Source organism: Protopterus annectens, chromosome 4.part0 (assembly GCF_019279795.1).
Source record: "Protopterus annectens isolate FY-2018-M chromosome 4.part0, PAN1.0, whole genome shotgun sequence".
Lineage (NCBI taxonomy): Eukaryota > Metazoa > Chordata > Ceratodontiformes > Protopteridae > Protopterus > Protopterus annectens.
In genome coordinates this window covers 1,495,593,394-1,495,612,448 of record NC_056733.1, presented here as the reverse complement: position 1 = coordinate 1,495,612,448, position 19,055 = coordinate 1,495,593,394, and the positions used below count along the sequence as shown (strand labels likewise).

At 38.4% G+C, this 19,055-nt stretch overlaps 1 protein-coding gene across 2 annotated transcripts in view; it reads left to right on the top strand.

Annotated features, from left to right (window-relative positions):
• CYFIP2 (cytoplasmic FMR1 interacting protein 2) overlaps window positions 1-19,055 on the top strand; it is a 2,832,302-nt gene that overhangs the window by 589,281 nt on the left and 2,223,966 nt on the right. For both annotated transcript variants that reach the window (XM_044069335.1, XM_044069334.1), the window contains exon 3: window positions 12,531-12,620. In XM_044069335.1, coding sequence (XP_043925270.1) covers window positions 12,531-12,620 — 90 coding nt within the window. The remainder of the gene's footprint in view (window positions 1-12,530; window positions 12,621-19,055) is intronic.

The window sequence follows — 19,055 nt, the reverse complement described above, 5'->3', positions numbered from 1 at the left end:
GATTGATTGGGCAACTTACAGCCCTAGTTGATTTGTTGACGCCCCTGTGTGAGTCTATGGTGCGACGTACAGAAGGAGTCGAAAATGCGGAAGGAGAGGAACCAGAGGAGAACAGGGTGAAAACCAACCATTACCGAGGAAAAGACCGCGGTTTGGTGTGGAAAGAACCGAACGGTATGGGGATGATCCGAATGGACCCACCTTTAACCCGGACACTACACCCAACATTTTCAACGAGGAGGAAGGGGATGAAGACCGTAACAACGCCAATTCTATTCTAGGATCGCAAACACAGGGGCAGTCACAAAAAGGTACTGTTTGCATACAAAATAGTTTCGATTTGAACAATTGGCTTAAAGAACGGTTTTTATTTAACCCAGATGACAAAAGCAACCAAGGACAAATTATTAACAACCATGATTCCTTTGATACAAATGTTATGAATGTTTCAAAACTCATGTACAAGTATAAAACTATTACCATAGAAAATAGTTATTTAATGGAATGTTTAAAACGAGGGATAGTACCAAAAGGGTTACGGACCTGGAAATATCCAAACAATGTTCAGATTGGTTCAGTGTTTCACACAGAACTTGTTAAAGTTTTCAATAGATGTGGTTTGGACATAGTTAGGTGTATAATTGAAGAAAATGATAGAAATTTAGAGAACATTAATGAACAAATTAAAAAGTTAGACACAGTCATTAGGGATGACTTGATTTTCGAGATAAAAGAAAAAAGGCAGAAATATTTTCAGGTTAAAGGAGAAGTTGATTCAAAATGTAAGACACTAGTAGAGAGAAAGATGGTAAAGCTAAAAAGGGACATGCTAGAATACGAAAATCAAACATGTTACCCAAAACCAGTTAGCAACAGTACACCCTCATATCAAAGGTACAACAACAGAAAAGGAGGTGAGGGAATTTCAAAGGCATGGACAAAAACTAGAGAAGCCTATGAACATAGGCAATTTTTAGACTGTGAATACAATGAAGAATTTCCACCTTTAGAAAGGCAACAGTTTAGTCCCAATAGAGAAAACCATGGAAATTTTCACAGGCAAGGGGGGATAAGGGAGAGGGGGAGATACATGTAATAAACCCCCCACCTGATAATGGAAGTAAAAAAGGAGACAATATCATCAAGACAAACAACATGTACACATTGGAAGGGTTCAGTATATACAACTTTAGTAACATAGAACTCAAGAAAGAACATTTTTCATTGCTGGAAAAGGGATTCAAATTCATTCCCATGACCAATGGGAACAGAGCACAAACTACCCTGGACATAAAACTATTTTTGAGAAAGATGAACCTTGAATTGCTATTTAAGAAAGAAGAATATGATTTTGAAAAAGAAAAATCAAATGTCACAAAAGAACAAAGAATATTAAAAAGGAAATCTACATACAATCCACCAATTCATGCACAACTTAGAAACTTTGAACAATTTATGGAAAAAGGAATCAAAAAATGTGACAAAAAAGTGAGATACAAAAATAACTTAGACACAAAAGAAAAAGAGACCCTAGACGAACTTAGATACAACGAAAGAGTCAGGGTCATGAAACCTGACAAAGGTGGGGGAGTGGTAATAATGGAAGTTATTGACTACGAAAGTAAAATGAATGAAATCCTAACTGACGCAGCCAAATACAAGATAGTCTCTAGAAATGAGATAAATCTAGCGTATCAAAAGATAGACATAATGTTGAATGACATGGCCATGGAATCAGTTTTTGATGAAAAGATACATCTTTTCTTGAAAGTCAATAAACCAAAAGTACCTGTTATTTTCGGTATTCCGAAAATACACAAGAATACCACTGACCCCCCCTTTAGACCCATCGTGTCAGCTGAAGGATCCAAAACTACACCTTTGGCCGTATTCGTTGACACAAAAACAAAGCACATATGGATCAACAAAAAGACCATACTGAGAGACTCGTGGGATCTATTAAGACAATTAGACCCAGAGTTATCATACAAGGACACATTGTTTGTGACAATCGATGTGGTGGATTTATTTGGATCGATACCATATGGAAAGGGTATGGAGAGATTCGAAGATGAAGTATTTAAGGACAACAAAATGACACACGAGGACAAAATAGCATGTGTTGGTTTAATGGACACTATTTTAAGGAACAACTTTTTAGTCCATCAAGGGGAATTTTACCAACAAATCCAGGGAGTAGCAATGGGGGCAGCCTGTGCCCCCACATTTGCCAATTTGGTCCTCGCAAACTGGGAGGAAGAGTTTGTTTTCACATCGGAATATTTCCAATATTGTATGTTGTACAGAAGATTTCTTGACGACATTATAATCCTGTGGAAAGGGGAAAACACTAAGCTTGAAGAATTCTTATTATATATAGGAGAGACAACTGATTTTTTAAAATTTACACACACTATGTCCAATACCAATATTGCTTACTTAGACATAGAAATTATTAAAAAGGTGAACACAATAGAATCAAAAGTGTATAGAAAAGACACTTATGTCAATTCTTTTCTTCACTACCAAAGTGGACACCCCAAACACTGTAAAAGAAACCTGGTGAAGGGGCAATTCGTCCGAGGTTCCAGAATGACCAGCACTGACCACGAATTTGAAATGGAATGTGACAAATTGGAACGAATGTTCCTTGAAAGAGGATATCCCAAGGAATTTATCAGGGAATACAGGACTGAAGTGTCCGAAGCTAGAAACGGAAGGTTCAAACCCATATTGGGGCTTAAGGAAGAAATACAAAATTCCTATAAAATTAATTTAGAAAAGAAAGATAATTATCAACAATCACTCATACTTGAGTATAATGCACTAAACAGCAAGGTAAAAAAATTATTTCAACATGAGTGGGAAAAATTCAAAGCCTTTACAGACCTAGAAGGACTACTTGATTCGAATCCCAAGGTAGTGTTTAAAAACTCATATAACATAAAAAACTTACTAGAAAGAGGGAATCCAGGATACAAAGGCACAAGGGGAAACAATACAAAAACAGGCACATATAAATGTGGAAGATGCAGACAATGCGAGTATATATCCAACCAAGATAAAATTTATTTGGAAAGTAGAAACATTTGGTTACACAGTAAAGGACACTTCAACTGTGAGTCTAAGGGACTGGTCTACTTAGCCATTTGTAAGGGATGCACTTCTTACTATGTGGGGAAGACAGAGCGTACCCTGAAGAAGAGGATATACGAACATGTTTATGAAATTGGTAAATGTAAGGAATCCAATGCACTTTACAAGCACTCACTTGTCTGCAGGAAATATAACTACTGTTTTTTTGTATTGGACCAAATAAAAATTGACATAAGAGGGGGTCCTTGGGAAGAAAACATAGGCTACAAGGAGTTGTGGTGGCAATTGGTATTAGAAGCCAATAGACCCCCAGGGTTAAACGAAAACATATCTATTTTACCATTCTTAAAGTTAAAAGCTGCTAAAATATAATTTTGTGTGCAATAATAAAAATGGTCAGTAGATGGCAGTGTTCATTGTTAGTTCTAAGAAGTAATTCTAATTGTGAACAAATCCTTTGGAATAGAAACTAACATACTTTTTTTGAATGAATTAACTCATACAAATTAAATAATGTTCTTTTTAAACAATGATCTGTTTTTAAACTAAACTAATATTTATTATTACATATAATATGATTACAAACGTTATACACAAACATTGGGAAATGTTAAATTGAAGTGGGACTTTTTAATTAGAAGTGAAATATGATTGGTTACAAACAATATGAATTTTAGTATAAAGCCTTGATTTTAAGTATGTACTTGATCTGATGAAGTCTATTGGACGAAAACGCAATATTCAATAAAGCGTTCATTTTGTTTTACAACTGAGGCCGTGGTTTGAATTCTCCACACTCCTGCTTTTCTTTTCTTTTTTCATTCATATTTATTTTAGGTTACCTTAAGTTTATGAGTGTGGCTGTCAGTTTGGTACATTTGTTCTTATTAGGAAGGTAAAACATTAATATTTGAAGATGTACATACAGTAGTTTTGTGTGTTGGTATTAAATTAATAGGTTTTAGGGGGTACTGGAAGGTTTTTTTTTCTTTGAGGGCTTCCAGTAAAATAGAAAGTTTTGTAAGATGTGACATAGGCTTTAATGGATATGACAAGAAACAACTATATAAAAGGCCAACCTGCCAAACATTGTATGCATGTAGCACAAAAGCTTGAACTAGACGTTTAACAAAAGTGTTATACATAAAATGTGGGAATAATAACTTTTTAATACAATGATGCTTTTTGTAATGTCTTTAAATGTCAGTGGTCTCACAGATAAATACAAGAAAGAATAGTGAACTATATAAAAATGTAGAGTGCAAATAGTTATGTTACTGGAGACACACTTGGAAAATAAACTGAACATGTGAATTTGATAAAGTTTTTCAGGATGGGTCTTCAGCAGAATCTCTAGGATAAAGGAAAAGAGGAGTACTTATATTAATTGCAAGAGGAGCAACAATAGTGATAGAAGAGCTAAAAAAGATAATAATGGCAAATTTGTAATGCTACAGGGCTACTGGCAAGGGAGAACGATTACACTTGCATGTATATTCCACTTAAAACTGCTATAATGGAGCTTATGAAAATTCTGGGAGAAATAATCAGTTTTCAGTAGGGAATATTACTTATAGGTGGGGAGTGGAATTTAATTTGCAGCAGTGAGGATGTGTGTGTGGGGGGGGGGGGCAGGAGGGAAAGTATAACATAGGATGGTAGATTTTTGAAGAAATTTTGAAAATATTTGGCATGAAAGATGTGAATTCAGTAATAGCAGTTTAGAATGAATTTGCATATTATTCACCAAGATATAAAAACTGGGCTAAGTTAGACAGAATTTATATTTCACATGAAAATGTGCATTTAATTGAAGGTCTTGTAACTATTTCAGATCATGTGCCAATAGTAATTAAAATAAAAGCACAGGTTAAGGAAATAAAAATGACACACTGGCACTTTCCCACCTATATGTTGAAAAGAGAGGAATTTAGGGAATGGGTAGTGGAGACTATTCAGGGGCTATTTGAGAGGATAGGAATTCCTTCTGAAAATATAGCTGGGGAGTGGGATAAAATTAAGGTGGAGTTTAAAAATAGGGTGGAAATAAAAAAAATGGAGCTATGATTAAGAAGTAACAAGAGCTATTTAGAGGGACTGACAAATGTTAAAGTAATGCAGAATAGGGGGATTCTCACAGAACAAGAAGAGGATCAACTGCAGAATGCTAAGCAGAAAATAAGAGATTACCTTGATAAGGTACAAGAGTTTAGAAATATTGCTGTTAAGCAGCTGTTTTTTGATAATAACACTAGAGCACAAAAAAAGTTTAGCACAACGACATGGGCAAAATAAAGTAGAAGGGGCTGTAGCGAAGCTTAGGGAGCCTATAACAAGGAAGGTAACAAGAGATCCAGTAGAGGTACTAGACATATCTTGGGAATACTATGAAAATCTGTATAGAGCAGAGAAATATGGAAATCAAGAAAAGATACAAATGGAAATGTTTATGGAAGAATTAAATATGCCAAGGTTAGAGGAGGAAGATGAGGCTCAGTTAGGTTAGGATATGAGGAGCTGAGATAAACATTGTGATGTATTACCAATCTACAGCAAAATCCCCATGAATAGATGGTATTCGTGTGGAAGTTTGGAAGCTAGGAGGGAAAAAATGATTAAGATCTGGAAGGTTTTGTTTAACAGTATTTTAAGGGGTGAAGATGTACCAAGATCCTGGAAGAAAGCAGTGGTAGCTGTAATACCTGAAGAGGGTAAAGATCCATCAGACCCAGTGTCATACAGGCCTGTTTCAGTATTAAAGGATAGTTATAAAGTGTTCATGTCTACAATCGCTAAAAGAATGGCAAAATGAATGCCAAAATTGATAGATATGGATCAGTGTGGTTTTGTGGAGGGGAGGCAAACATTTGACACGTTAACAAAACATTGATGATCCAGAGGGAAGAAAAATATAAGAACATGCCAATGTTTTTGGTTGTTCTTGGTGGGGAGAAAACATTTGGCAGAGTAATCTGGGGCTTTATAAGCAGGGCAATGGGAGCATTTGCATTTTCTGAAAATATTATAAGGTTGTTTACAAGGATATATGAGGGATTGGAGACGAAAATTAAAATGGGTGAGGTCTTCTCTTGTAATTTCTGCTTGAGCAGAGGAACCAGGCAGGGGTGTCCTCTTTCCCCCTTGTTATTTCTATTACATGTAGAACCATTGACAAACATAATAAGGGACTCAGAAATTCAAGGATATAATTGGTATGGTAGTCATGAAAAGCTGTCTCTATTTGCAGATGATATTATTTTACACCTGATAAAACCAGAAAGAGACATTGCAGTGTTGTGGAACATTTTGAGACAGTTTCATGTCTTTTTGGGGGTACAAAATGAATGAAGCTAAAACAAAGGCAGTAGCAGTAAATTATGTACCCACACACAAATGGTTCAGCAATATCCATATTTATGGGGACATGATAAAAGAAAGTATTTAGGAGTATGGATTAAAAATTATTCTGGTTTGGCAGCTAAAGATATGTGGGAAATACTAAACAGAAGGTAATACAAAAACTGAGAAAATGGAAGCTTTGTTGTATGGATATGTATAGTAAGATACAGGCAGTTAAAATGTTTTTCAGTCCTATTAGTATTATACACAGGCCAGGCATATATTTATCAACCAGAGGAGCAGTTGTGGAAAGCAATTAATAAAGAGCTGAAAGACTTTATCTGGGAAGGGAAGACAGCAAGAGTCAAGTGGAATAAGCTGATTCTTCCAGTAGAACAGGGAGGATTGGGATTACCCGTTTTGAAGAGGTATTCCAGAGCTACACAGTTAAGGCTCCTATACATAGCATAAGCAGAATATTATAATTCAAAGTGGAAAAGGATGATAATGATGAAATAGGGAGAAAGTTCAAGAAACAAGGATAGACTGGGATTTTGGATGCAGGCCTTTAAGGAGAATAACAGTAGTCATAAAGAATATTATATCTATAAAGTAGCAGAAAGTACCCTAAGAACTAAGCCATCACATGAATGGATAAAGGAGATTCTGCCAATAGGGATGACTGCAATTAGGGATATAGACAATAGGCAAGAGGGGGCTAAAATTTATTGGAGAAAACTGACAAAGGCAAATAACTAGAGAAGGAAAAATGATAGAATAGGAAGACGCCAAGAATTTATGTGGATTGCAGGTTAGAGATTGCCTTCCCTGTCAAGAACTGATATCATAGTATAGGCAAAGAGAAAGAAATAGGGGGGTCCTAAGCAAAAGACCAGCACTGATGGAGTTTTTAGTAGAATCTAGAACAGAAGCTGCTATTAAAAATGAATAATTAGTAGAGCATATAAAATATTGCATGATAAGTATAAGAGTTAATCAGAGGAGGTTAAAAATGATTAGAAAGAGCGATTGGATAAGCAATTCATAAAGAAACAATGAGGGGATATATGTATGTCTCCCAAATATGCAACAAAGTCTAGAAGATTTAGGATTTTTACTTGGAAATGTTTACATAGATATTTTTATACCCCAAGTAGACTCCAGAGAATTGTTCCTCAGGTCGACAGCAAATGTTGGAGATGTGATGGAGAAGAAAGAGGAAATTGGGAACATATTTTCTGGGAGTGCAGTGAGGTGGCAGAGAGTAAAGATTCCCTGCGGGATGTACTGTCAGAGATGCTGGGTGGGCAGTTTGATGTGACAAGGAGTATGATTTTTCTCCCAGGTTCTGAGCTGTGATACACAATCAGAATTGCCTAGACATGGTAAGGCCTTGCTGTGGCTAATTATGGTGGCTGCCAAAAAGCAATTACTAGAAAATGGAAATCAAAGTCTGAGCTAACTTTACTAAAAGTAGCATAGATAGTAACAGAGATAAAACAACTGAAACTAAGATCTTTAGGAAAAGGGTATGAGCAGACAACATAGGAAAAAATGGGAATTGTGGGAACAATACATGCAGGGGAGGAATGAGGTTTAAAAGAAGGCAGGACTTAAATGAGCTATGTAATGTTTGGGTAGAGTATAAGTGATTTATAATCTTTGCAACTGGGAGTGTGTCGGTATGGTTTGTGATGTAAAATGCTTGCAACAAGGGTTGTGTCAGTGTTTGTTTTCACTTATATAAATGTATGATTCACAGCAGCTTCTAAATAAAACTTGTGCTGTGTTTCTGTGGAATAAAGTGAACTGAAGTGTGCTGAGCCATCTGTGGGGTTTTTTCACAATTTTCTAAGCTTGCCCTGCTCAGGGCTTTATTGTTTTGCCTGAAAAGCTGCTTCATTTTGTGGATTATAAATGTATGATTGCCTATGTCATAAGTGATGGTTTAATAAAGGTGTTTCTTGTTTGAAAAAAAAAGGTCAAGAATTGAATAATCTGTTTAATGTCGCTTAATTTAGATGATATATAGCAATGTATGTGATGTATTATGTTTGTAAATGTGAACTTTTTAATGGAGTTTGATTACTTTTATGTAAATGTAAATTTGCCTATGTCACAAGTGATAATTCAATAAAGCTGTTAATAAAAAAAAGCACCATCTCCCAAGAGAAACAAGCTTCCTGACATTCCACCCAGTCAGGGAGAAGCTGCAGCTGAAGAAATTGAGAAGCCATTAGACAAAAGAGTCATCCAAGAGGTCCCACCAGACAAGAGAGGATTCAGAACTTACTCGAGGTTCTTTTAATGCCAAAAAAGACAAGAGACTTGAGACCGATTTTGGATCTAAGCAGCCTGAACCAATTTGTGAGGAAGTCAAAGTTCCGAATGGACACGGTTCAGTCCATTTTCTCTCTTTTACACAAGGATGATTGGATGTGCTCAATCGATCTTCAGATATGTACTATCACATCAAAATAGATGACACTGAAGACACTTGCACTTTCAGGTGGGAGCCAGTCAGTATCAATTCAGAGCCCTGCCCTTTGGACTGACTATAGCCCCAGAGTGTTTACCAGATGTATGGCAATGGTAACAGCTCACTTAAGAGTTGAGACTGCAAGGATTCCAGGTGTTTCAGTACTTAGATGATTGCTACTCACCACTGCAACCAAACATCTCCTAGAACAGACCATGGACTATTAACTCCAAATTTGCCAATCTTTAGGCATTACAGTCAACGTGCTCAAATGAAAGCTACTACCGGTTCAGAGCCTGGAGTTCATAGGTGCTCATCTGAATACTATAAGTCAGACTGCTTCTTTACCCCTGCATCATGTGACCACAATCAAGTCCCAGGTTCAGCAAATCATTTCTCATCCTGCTCTTCCTGCCAGACTAGTCCTTTAGGCTCTGGGCTACATGGCAGCATCTGTAGTATTAGTCTCCTTAACACTTTACTGTATTTGTGTTCTGCAATGAACTCTTGCTGTTCAGTGGTCTGTTCTTTGATGGCCTCTTTCCTATCCAGTCAGACTCATTCAGGTATGCAGAGACCATCTTCAATAATGGATTAATTGGAACGAGACTCTAATAGGTCGCCCCTTATTCTGGCTCCCCCTGTAGCCACAGTAACTATGGATGCCTCCCAACTGGGGTGGGGGTGGGGCATTTTTGGGGAAGGAAGGCCCAAGGCATGTGGTTCCCCCAAGAGACCAATTTGCACATCAATGTCCTAGAGATGAGAGCAGTCCTTCTGGCACTACAGGATTTTCAAGATGTTCTCCTTCTAGGGACCATTGCTATTCATACTGACAGCATGTCTGTGGTCTAGTATATCAACAAACAAGGTGGAACTGGATCTTACCCCCTCTACTTAGAAGCTATGGGAGTATGGCAATGGGCAATCTCCTCCAGCTACTTTCTTGTGGCAATGCGCATCCCGGGGAAATCCAGCGTACTAGTGGACAAATGCAGCAGGTCTCTTTTGATGCCTCACAAGTGGTCTTAATCAATCAGTGGCAGAGGAAATTTTCTGTCATTGGGGCCAACCTTGCTGCAACCTTTTTGTTTCTCGCCGCAACAACAAATGCAGCAGGTACTCCCACCCTTGGGTGAGTCACCAAGACATGCTCTAGTCTACATTTGCCCTTCCAGTCTCAGTTATGCTTATCCCCCTGTACCTCTTATTCCAAAATTCTTACAGAAAGCCAGCCAGTTGAAGAGCTTAGCTATCCTCATTGCCCCCTTTTGGCCTCACCAGGTATGGTTCCCCTTCCTTTGGCCTCATCTTTTTCTTTATCCTCCTTTGATTCCAGACCCAGTGAAGGCCTCCTGTCACACCCCTTGGAAATAAAATATCCCAATATTCCTGCCATCAAATTAACTGCATGGTTTCTTCAACTATGTTGATAGCTAGGCAGCCCAGGCTGTCTTCTCCTGTTTGTAATATTCTTTTGTCCTCACAGAAGGATTCCACTAAGAGGATTTACAAGAGCAGGTGGAAAAGAATTTCAATTTGGGCTCTGTAAAAATTATGTTGATGCCTTTCTCCCTATTTCTTCTGTACTGGTGTTTTTAGCTTCTCTTTTTAAGGAAGGTACTTAATTTTTCGACAGTCAAAGTACAGTTGCCAGCCATATCAAATTTTCACTCAGGTGACAATGCTTCTTACTTGGCTGCTTCCAAGTTATGTAAGGCCTTTCTAAAGGGTGCCTTTCTGCTCAGACCCCCAGTGAAAGATCCGTCACCACCCTGAGATTTAACAGTAGTATTGCAAGGCTTAACTGAACAACCCGTTGAACCATCAGCAAAAACTGACTTAAAATTCCTGTCATGGAAAACAGCCTTTTTAGTTACTATTACTTCTGCTAAAAGGAGTTCTAAACTCTAGGCTCTTTCATCAAAAGCTCCATACATTCTTTTTCATAAAGACAGGGTTGCCTTATAAACCAGACTTTCTTTCCTACCAAAAGTGGCTTCTGAATCAAATATAAATCAAACCATTCATTTACTAGTCTTCTTTCCAAACTTTTTGAACAAAAGTGAAGACATGCTACATAGGTTCATAGGTGTGTACTAGGCCTACAGCCCTGCAGCCTTTACAAGCCTAACCCATAAAAGTGCCCTGGCATCATGCCGCCATTAGTTCCCAGTGCCTCTACCAAGTAGCGCCACTGGAGTGATCCCCGGGTTGAACTTTTTATTTCCTATCCACTCATCAAGATTTCTCTTGAAAAGGGCTGTGCTTCACATGTATGGGAAGTCTGTTCCATAGCATGGGCAGTCTCTGGGTTATGAACCTGTCCCTTCAGCATGTTCTGTTGATTGTGGTAATGAGGTTGAGGTCCCTGGAGCATGTGGTGCGGAGGGATTGGTATTTCTTTAGCAGTAACATTTCTAACAGGGCTGGGTCAGACATGACTTTGTAAGTCAAGCAGAGATCACTTCTTAATAGAAGATATGAGACAGAGACAGAGAAAAGTTGGAGTTTTTTTTGAGTCTGTCCATGGAGGGCATGTGTTTAAGGCCTAGGATCCTCTTCGTGAGGTACTTTTGTGGCCTTTCCAGCTGCTGTTGGTGTTTAGTGAGGTACGATGACTGGTCTAATGAGGGAAGAGTAAAGAGAGATGGTGACCTCTTTCTTCCTGGATGCAAAACCCTTGGTAATGAGATGTGCCACAAAGAAGGACTTTCTGACCACAATGGCAATGTGGTGGTTGAAGGAGAGGTTGCTGACAGCCTGTGTCCCCAGATATCTTATAATGCCATCAGTGTTCAGTGGGCTACCATCAGTGTGGTAATTAGTGGGAAATGAGTTTTTCTCAAAGGGAATGATGAAGCAGAACTGCCTTTGGTTCAGGAGTTCTCTGGAATATCCTTCTGTGAGGCCACCCAAGATTTAGGTAGCTGGGGACTCTGTCCCTTAAGTTGAGGAAGAATGAAGAGGACAACATGTGATATTAAAGTTATGTACTTACCATAACTAGGCATCTGTGTTGCCCATCGCCATTCTTCCTCAACTCCTCTCCCTCCTTACCCTTTCCTGTCATCTTCTGGAGTGACCTGATGGACATTTGGAACCTGTAGTCCCTGGTTTGAGCCCTGCTTTAATTTTCACTTCTCCTCTATTATGTGCTGAAACATTTATGACAGCAACCTCAATCTGAGGTATTGGGGATGGACTAGGGCATTATGGGTAGAGGGAGGAGCTCAAGAGTTGGATCTGAACTCTGTAGAATGTATCCAAGTCAGATCCAGGTATCAGAGCTATAACCCATAAGTTGAGGAAGAATGAAAATGTACAGCAGAGATGCCTAGTTATGGCGAGTAAATAAGTTTCATTTTTGTAGGCTATTTCTCTAATTAATGACAGAGCTACATGGCTCCTAGATGAATTTGCTGAGTCCTCTGTAATTGTAATATGTGTTGCACTGAAAAGCTTGGATTGGATTGAGTGTCTGACTGCTCTTTCATTTTCTGGTTACATGTTAAATCAAATAATGAATATAAATAGCAACTAGTGGCTTAGATTACTTTGTATGTAGTGAAGCCTCTTTTTGACAGCTGTTTTTTTTTTTTTGTTTGTTTTATAGGCAAATTTTGACACCAACTTTGAGGACAGAAATGCCTTTGTTACAGGAATTGCCAGATACATTGAGCAGGCAACAGTTCACTCCAGTATGGTAAGTATTGCAGTTAAAAGTGAGAGAAAACGGAAACCATGTCAGACAACATGCAACACCAAATAAGAAAGACTTTTTGCCACATTATTAGTCACTGAATTTTTAGGTCTTTTGTATTGTCTTGTCCATCTAGCAGGTTAAAGCCTGTGCATTTAGATTTCCTGTCAGAAAATTTATGTTACAGATATATGCTATTTTGCTTTTTTTTACAAGACAGTTTGTAACCATGCACTGTCATGGAGAAGTGTTAAGTAAATCAGGTGGAGTATGGATATATTACTAATCTTGATAATCTTGATAATGTGATCTTATTACAGTGAAGTATGGGCCTACATAGGGAGTTTAGAAATAGGGATCCTTCTCAATATTCCAGATCGGTAGTTATTATTTAGTTATGCTGTTAATTAAATCTCTTTTAGTTTTAGAAATAGTTAACTTTGAGCAAGTTTCTCAGGTACTGGAAGTGTCCAAGGCAGATAGTTAAATATTCCTCATTCACTGAGTGAAAGGTTTGGCCTGATAAAACTTCTGTAAAATACTGCAATCACCCATTCACTACTAATATGTGTAGACTGGTGTGTGCTTGTCTGTAGAAGGCATGAATTAGCTGCAGGAGTTTGTGTGTGTGTGTGTGTGTGTGTGTGTGTGTGTGTGTGTGTGTGTGTGTGTGTGTGTGTGTGTGTGTGTGTGTGTGTGTTGAATTGTGTATGCAAGTGTGTGGCTACATGTTTCCATGGGTGTGATTGAGAGTAGTTGGACTGGTTTGTTGAAGAGTGGATGTGTGTTTGTGTGTGCCTGTCTCATGTCTGTATGGGTAAATGAATGCCTCTGTGTGTGTGTGTGTGTGTGTGTGTGTGTGTGTGTGTGTGTGTGTGTGTGTGTGTGTGTGTGTGTGTGTGTTTCGAGAGGGTGCCTTTGCTTACGTGATGCATAGGTCACTAGGATGAACACTAGCATGGCCAGGCCTGACAGTGCTAGTGTTCAAATTAAAGACATAGTAATGAGCTGATAATGAGGGGTTTCATATTGTATACATATCTGTCTCTGAATCACATTTTCTAACCATCTCACAAATTGAAGAATGCGCATTGAGCAGTTATTTTGAGAAGTGAGCATTTAACTGAGTTCTAGAGTAGTAGCAGGAAAAACTGCATTTCCAAGTATTGTAACATTAAGCCAGATCCACAGCTGTTTAAAATGGCAGCCTGGTCAGTCACATTCATCTACAGACTACTTTAATACCCACTCATTTTAGACACTTTGCTGACTGTTTCTGCCTCAGATGTTGAATTTCCATCAAAAGCATAATATTCACAGTAATATATTTCATTTTTTTACTCAAATGCACATTAGCCTTGCCAAGCCAGATCAAGTACTGCTTAAAATGACAACTGGATTAGGTCAGTTTTATCAACCAACTTCGTCCTTGCCTACCAGTTATTGCCACATTATTAAGTGTGTACACTTGAGAACTCTGATTGTGATCAAATGAGTGAATAAATATAATGACCATAGTAATGTATTTTAGCTCATTGGTATGAGATACATACAGTGCAATTCTGCAATCCACTTCATAGTTACAGACAGACATGCATGCACCCATGGGTTATAGCCACATTACTGACTGTACACCTTAGATATCTGATTGTAATGAAATTAATCAATATATGCAAAAGTAATAGCCACATTAATGTATTTCAGCTCAGTGTTATCAGAAGCATACAGTATATGTTCTGAATGCAGATTCCAAAATGTTTAGAGAGGCTGATTTATTTTTTGATCAGTAAGTAGTTTCTTTCTTGTTGGAAAACAGCAGAGCTTTAACGATGGCCAAGATCGTCAACAGAGAAATGGTAAAGGTTAGAAGTGATTCATAACAATTAAGATGGAGGTTTGGCATAACTGAAAGCTGTAGATGATCTGAGTGATATAGATGTAAGGTTAAGGTTATTTGTAGTGTAAAATAGAACTGAACTCATGAAGAATAATCCCTTGAAAGGAATATGAGACATTTATCTGGGAGACAGGGTAGCCACTCACTTTGTTAAATATTTTGACAGTTGACTGACTAGGATTCTCTAAATACAGTCAACTAAACACTGCTGAAAGTGTAATTTTATTTTAAAGTAGCCCTTTTACGCTTATTTAACAGTAAGTTAAGCAGTATATTTTTCGTAGACATGAAACAATCTGAGTTGATTATGTTAAGTGGCAGGAATGTGGTGATGCTTCCTCCTGGGAATCCTGCTCAGAGAAACTGTATTTTGCTGTGTCTTTCCTGCTGCTATTTCTTTTTTTTGCTCCCCTCCCCTCTGAAAACATAAATCCTCTTCATTGGTAGGCTCATTTTTTCTTCCTCTTTTCTGGCTTAGGAAGACGTCAGGAAAAGAGTGGTGAGAGTCACTAATATTGCCATCAACATACTGACTAACAACCAAAAACTTGCTGTAATGCACGAACTAACAACGGCCAATATCCAGGAAAAACGTTTATTCCAGATGTTAAGTGCTTTCGTTCCTCAAAATGAAACTTCTTCAGAACAATAAAAACCGCAATAAGATTACATAAAAATGCATTTTCAAACAATCACATAATTAAGAAGACACCAATAATAAAAAACATTTCAAATAAAGAAATAATCAAATAATTAAGACAAATAATCAAATAATTAAGATCCTAAATGGCATCAATCAAGCATTATAATATTTTAATCTCAAAACAGAATTAATAGAACAAGATTCATTGAGTCCCGGGTAACTGATGGCATCTAACTTTAATTTCCATTCTAACTCAAATTTCTCTAGGTGTTCTTCTGTAACAAAATTCCAGGAATCCCTCTGAGCCTGCTCTGTAACCAAAAAACAAAAACCATGTGTGCTTTCTTTTTCCATGTGGTACACTACCAGTCAATAGACATGAAACCACCCATTTTGTCCTCGGCCGTCTGGTCTCACTCCTACATTATTCTCACTTTCAAGAGCCAACACCATTCCAGTCATCTATATGCATGCTCCTGCAGTAACACCGCTACCAGCTTTCAATATTATGTGGACCTTCTGAGGAAAGGATATTTACACACTCCTTTTAGTGAAGACTCTCTGTGTTGTGGAAGCTTATGGCAGCGTTTATTGCACTCTGCTTTCTAAAGGTGCATTGTCGTTGGATTTCAGACTGATATTTATTCTCCTTATGCAATGTACCACTGCACCTTGAATACTAAATTTATTAATCACTATCAAAGTGCTTGTGGCAAGAATGCTTTCAGTATTTGAAATTAAAATTTCTGTAGCTGAGTGTTATCATTTATTTATTTATGCAGTTTGTTAACTGAGGTAGAACAATCACATCGGACCATTTTCAATCTCAGCCCTATATATAATTATGATTTTGATGTTTCTTAAAAGTGTGATGTCACATGGCTTAGTAATTATTTTGAAGGGAATATGTGGCATTAAAAGGGAGAAATGAGTGAAAATGTAATGTATATTAACACTGGTGACTCTTCTTGATGGTTTTGGTGGTTGTGTTCATCCTCTCCACTGATCAGAATCTAGAATTTTTGATGTGTGCTTTCTTTGTGCTGCACATATTATGGCATCACATGCCTTCTTCAAAAGATCACTTAGCTACTTAACCACACCACTTCTTTTCTGTCTCATATATTTCAGGTTTTGATTCCGACTTTCATCAGTAACATCTTACATTCACAAGTATAGATTTAAGTCTAACAAATATCCATGCAGCCACTAAATTACCAGCCAGGATCTGAATTGGCATCCTGTGCTACTTTAAGGAGACAAAAAATGTCAAGCATTGCCACAGGTGCGAGTAGTTTGATCCTGCCACCTGTAGATGTTAAAGAGAAATATTTCCAGGCTACCTTGCTGCCAGAAGGATGATGGTGAAAAAAAACTTCTTGTAGAGTAGCTCCTGACATAAGCAGGAGCACCATTAGTAGGGCTGAGGCTGATAGGGCAGGTCACAGCCAGCTTTTGTTGGTTTATATCCATTTCCAGAATGGCTTTATGGGCCCACATCTGCTGAAGATTTACTAATCTAGCAAAGGACCAAGCACCCCTGGCCTCCAGCCTTTGGAATGGTAGGGTTTGATATGGGATGGTGGCACCCCTCAACTCTTGATTGACTGAACTGAGCTCAAGAATAACTAATGTGATCCTGAAGAGTAGCCTGTTTTCCCAGTCAAAGGTCAGGGGGTACTCAAGGCAGAGTCATACTCTCATAGGGCCTCTCCCCAGGTCTAGCAAGGTTTGCAGCTCTGACTTGAAAGAGGCCAATAGGTCATCCTTCAATGTAGCTTATGTCTCAGGGCTTTTTTATCTGTTAGGATTTTTAGTGATGAGTGTGAACAGAGGCATAGCTGGCTCATCTAGTCCCTGGAGCCATTCCTCAATATTTTACCACTCCTCAGATAAGGAATTAAAAAAAAAGTCCACTAGATTGGTGGCTGGTGCTCCTGAATTGTAGGAGCCATGCAGTTCAGTTTCTCCCATCACCATTACCTCCATGGCCCTGGCAAAGAATCAGCATCTCCTTTTCATGTTGCCTCTTCCTCTCATTTTCTTCAGCTTCCAGGCATCTCAGTCTCTCTGCTGATTCTAGTTCCATTTGTTTCTGTTTCTCCTTTTCTTCAGCCTCCAAACACGTCAGTTTCTCATTTTCTTTAGCCTCCAAACATCTCAGTCTCACTGCTGATTCTATTTCCATACGCTTGGCCTCCAGTTCAAGTCTCTTTAACTCCAGACAGATTTTTAAGTCCACTGTGGAAAGGTTGAACTGTCCATTTTCTGAGAGTTGTACATTCCCAAGGCCAGTCTGAGTGTACTCCTGTTTGCTGGTTTGTGATGCAGCTGTGACTAAGGCTGCAGTAATTTCTGCTTTAGTTAGGTTGGAATGCAGCAGTCCTTTGTCTTGGCACATCTCGGCCAATTTGCTCTTTGTCAGCTTGCCATACTTCTCTGCTGACATCCTTGCTTGCTGTCCCTGACTAACTAAGCTAATGAAAAAATAAAATAAAACTATTGTGATATGAAACTGAGTGTTCACTGTGTGGCTGATTGAGAGTACAAACACCTTCCTTAGTGACCACTGTTTACAAGCTGCAGGAATTCAATATCCGCACCACTGAGTCTTAATATGTGGATACTCCACCACTGCCCACTAATATATGTGAGGTAGATATCCCACCACTGCCAGCCAATATATATAACGCCCCAGCACTGGCCCAATAGTCAAGGAGCCTCAGTCCTCACCACTAGCACCAGTGGGGGATGTACATTGGGAGGATGACAGGCACACACACACACACACACACACACACACACACACACACACACACACACACACACACACAGCATTTCCAGATGCAGCTCTCTGCATCTAGTACAATTTCCCTTAAGAGCACACAGAGATCAAAGTCATTCCAGGGATGGTTTCTCCCTCTTTCACCAGATTCCCAATAAGACTGCCCACTGGCACAACTATAGGGTTTAGATCTCAGCTGCGTGGCCACACCAAGACCTCCAGAACCCTCTCTGTCCGATCAGTGCTGTGTGTCCCTGCCCAAGTAGCTGACACACACATTCTTTGACGTTTGATTGATATACCCACACACCTGGGAAAGGCTGGCACCGGTTTACCAGCTATACTCCCTTCTGCCCAGACTATAAGGTAGTTATCACTGCCACCAGCCACGTCCTTATTAGCTACTTAAAGACCCTTAACAAAGGGTGTCCAATCTTACTGTATAATGTTACTATCAATACAAATGGTAGTTTGACCAAGAGCAAGGCTATTAGGAGTGGCCTACACAGTGTCACAAAATAAATATGCAAGTACTCTCAGAACTTAAATATGAATCACAAGTATCAGCCACAATGAAAGGTTTAAATATATTTAATAATAAATAATAAAAGAACAGGAAAATATGCAATGTACAGTCACAGTAACATCAGAGTTCAAAGTAACAGGAAATTTCAAAACAGCATTACAGGACAGTCTCAAGTAAATACAGAAAAACATCTAAATTAAGCTTTCCTATATTCCTGACAATATCTAGGGAATTACTATCTCCTAGTTAACTTAACAGAGCAAGCAAGGCAAATGTCGTGAGTGGGTCTTCCAGCTGATGTTGTCAGGTCAAAGCAAAGTACAGAATACTCAATCTCTCTCATAGAGTTCTTAAATTAATATCCCAAATATTACTGCTGGGATAGCTTGCAGAATTACATCATTTCTTGTCATCTGACTCTATCCCAGCTAAAACTCCCATTGATGCAGCTGGTAGCATTTAGCATCTTCCTGTGAAAATACATAGACAAGGCTTTTCTTAGATCAAAGGCCAATCCTGGAAGTCATAAAATCAAACACTTCCAAGAAAATACAAAAAAACTTCTAGTTCTAGACATTGTGTCTGTT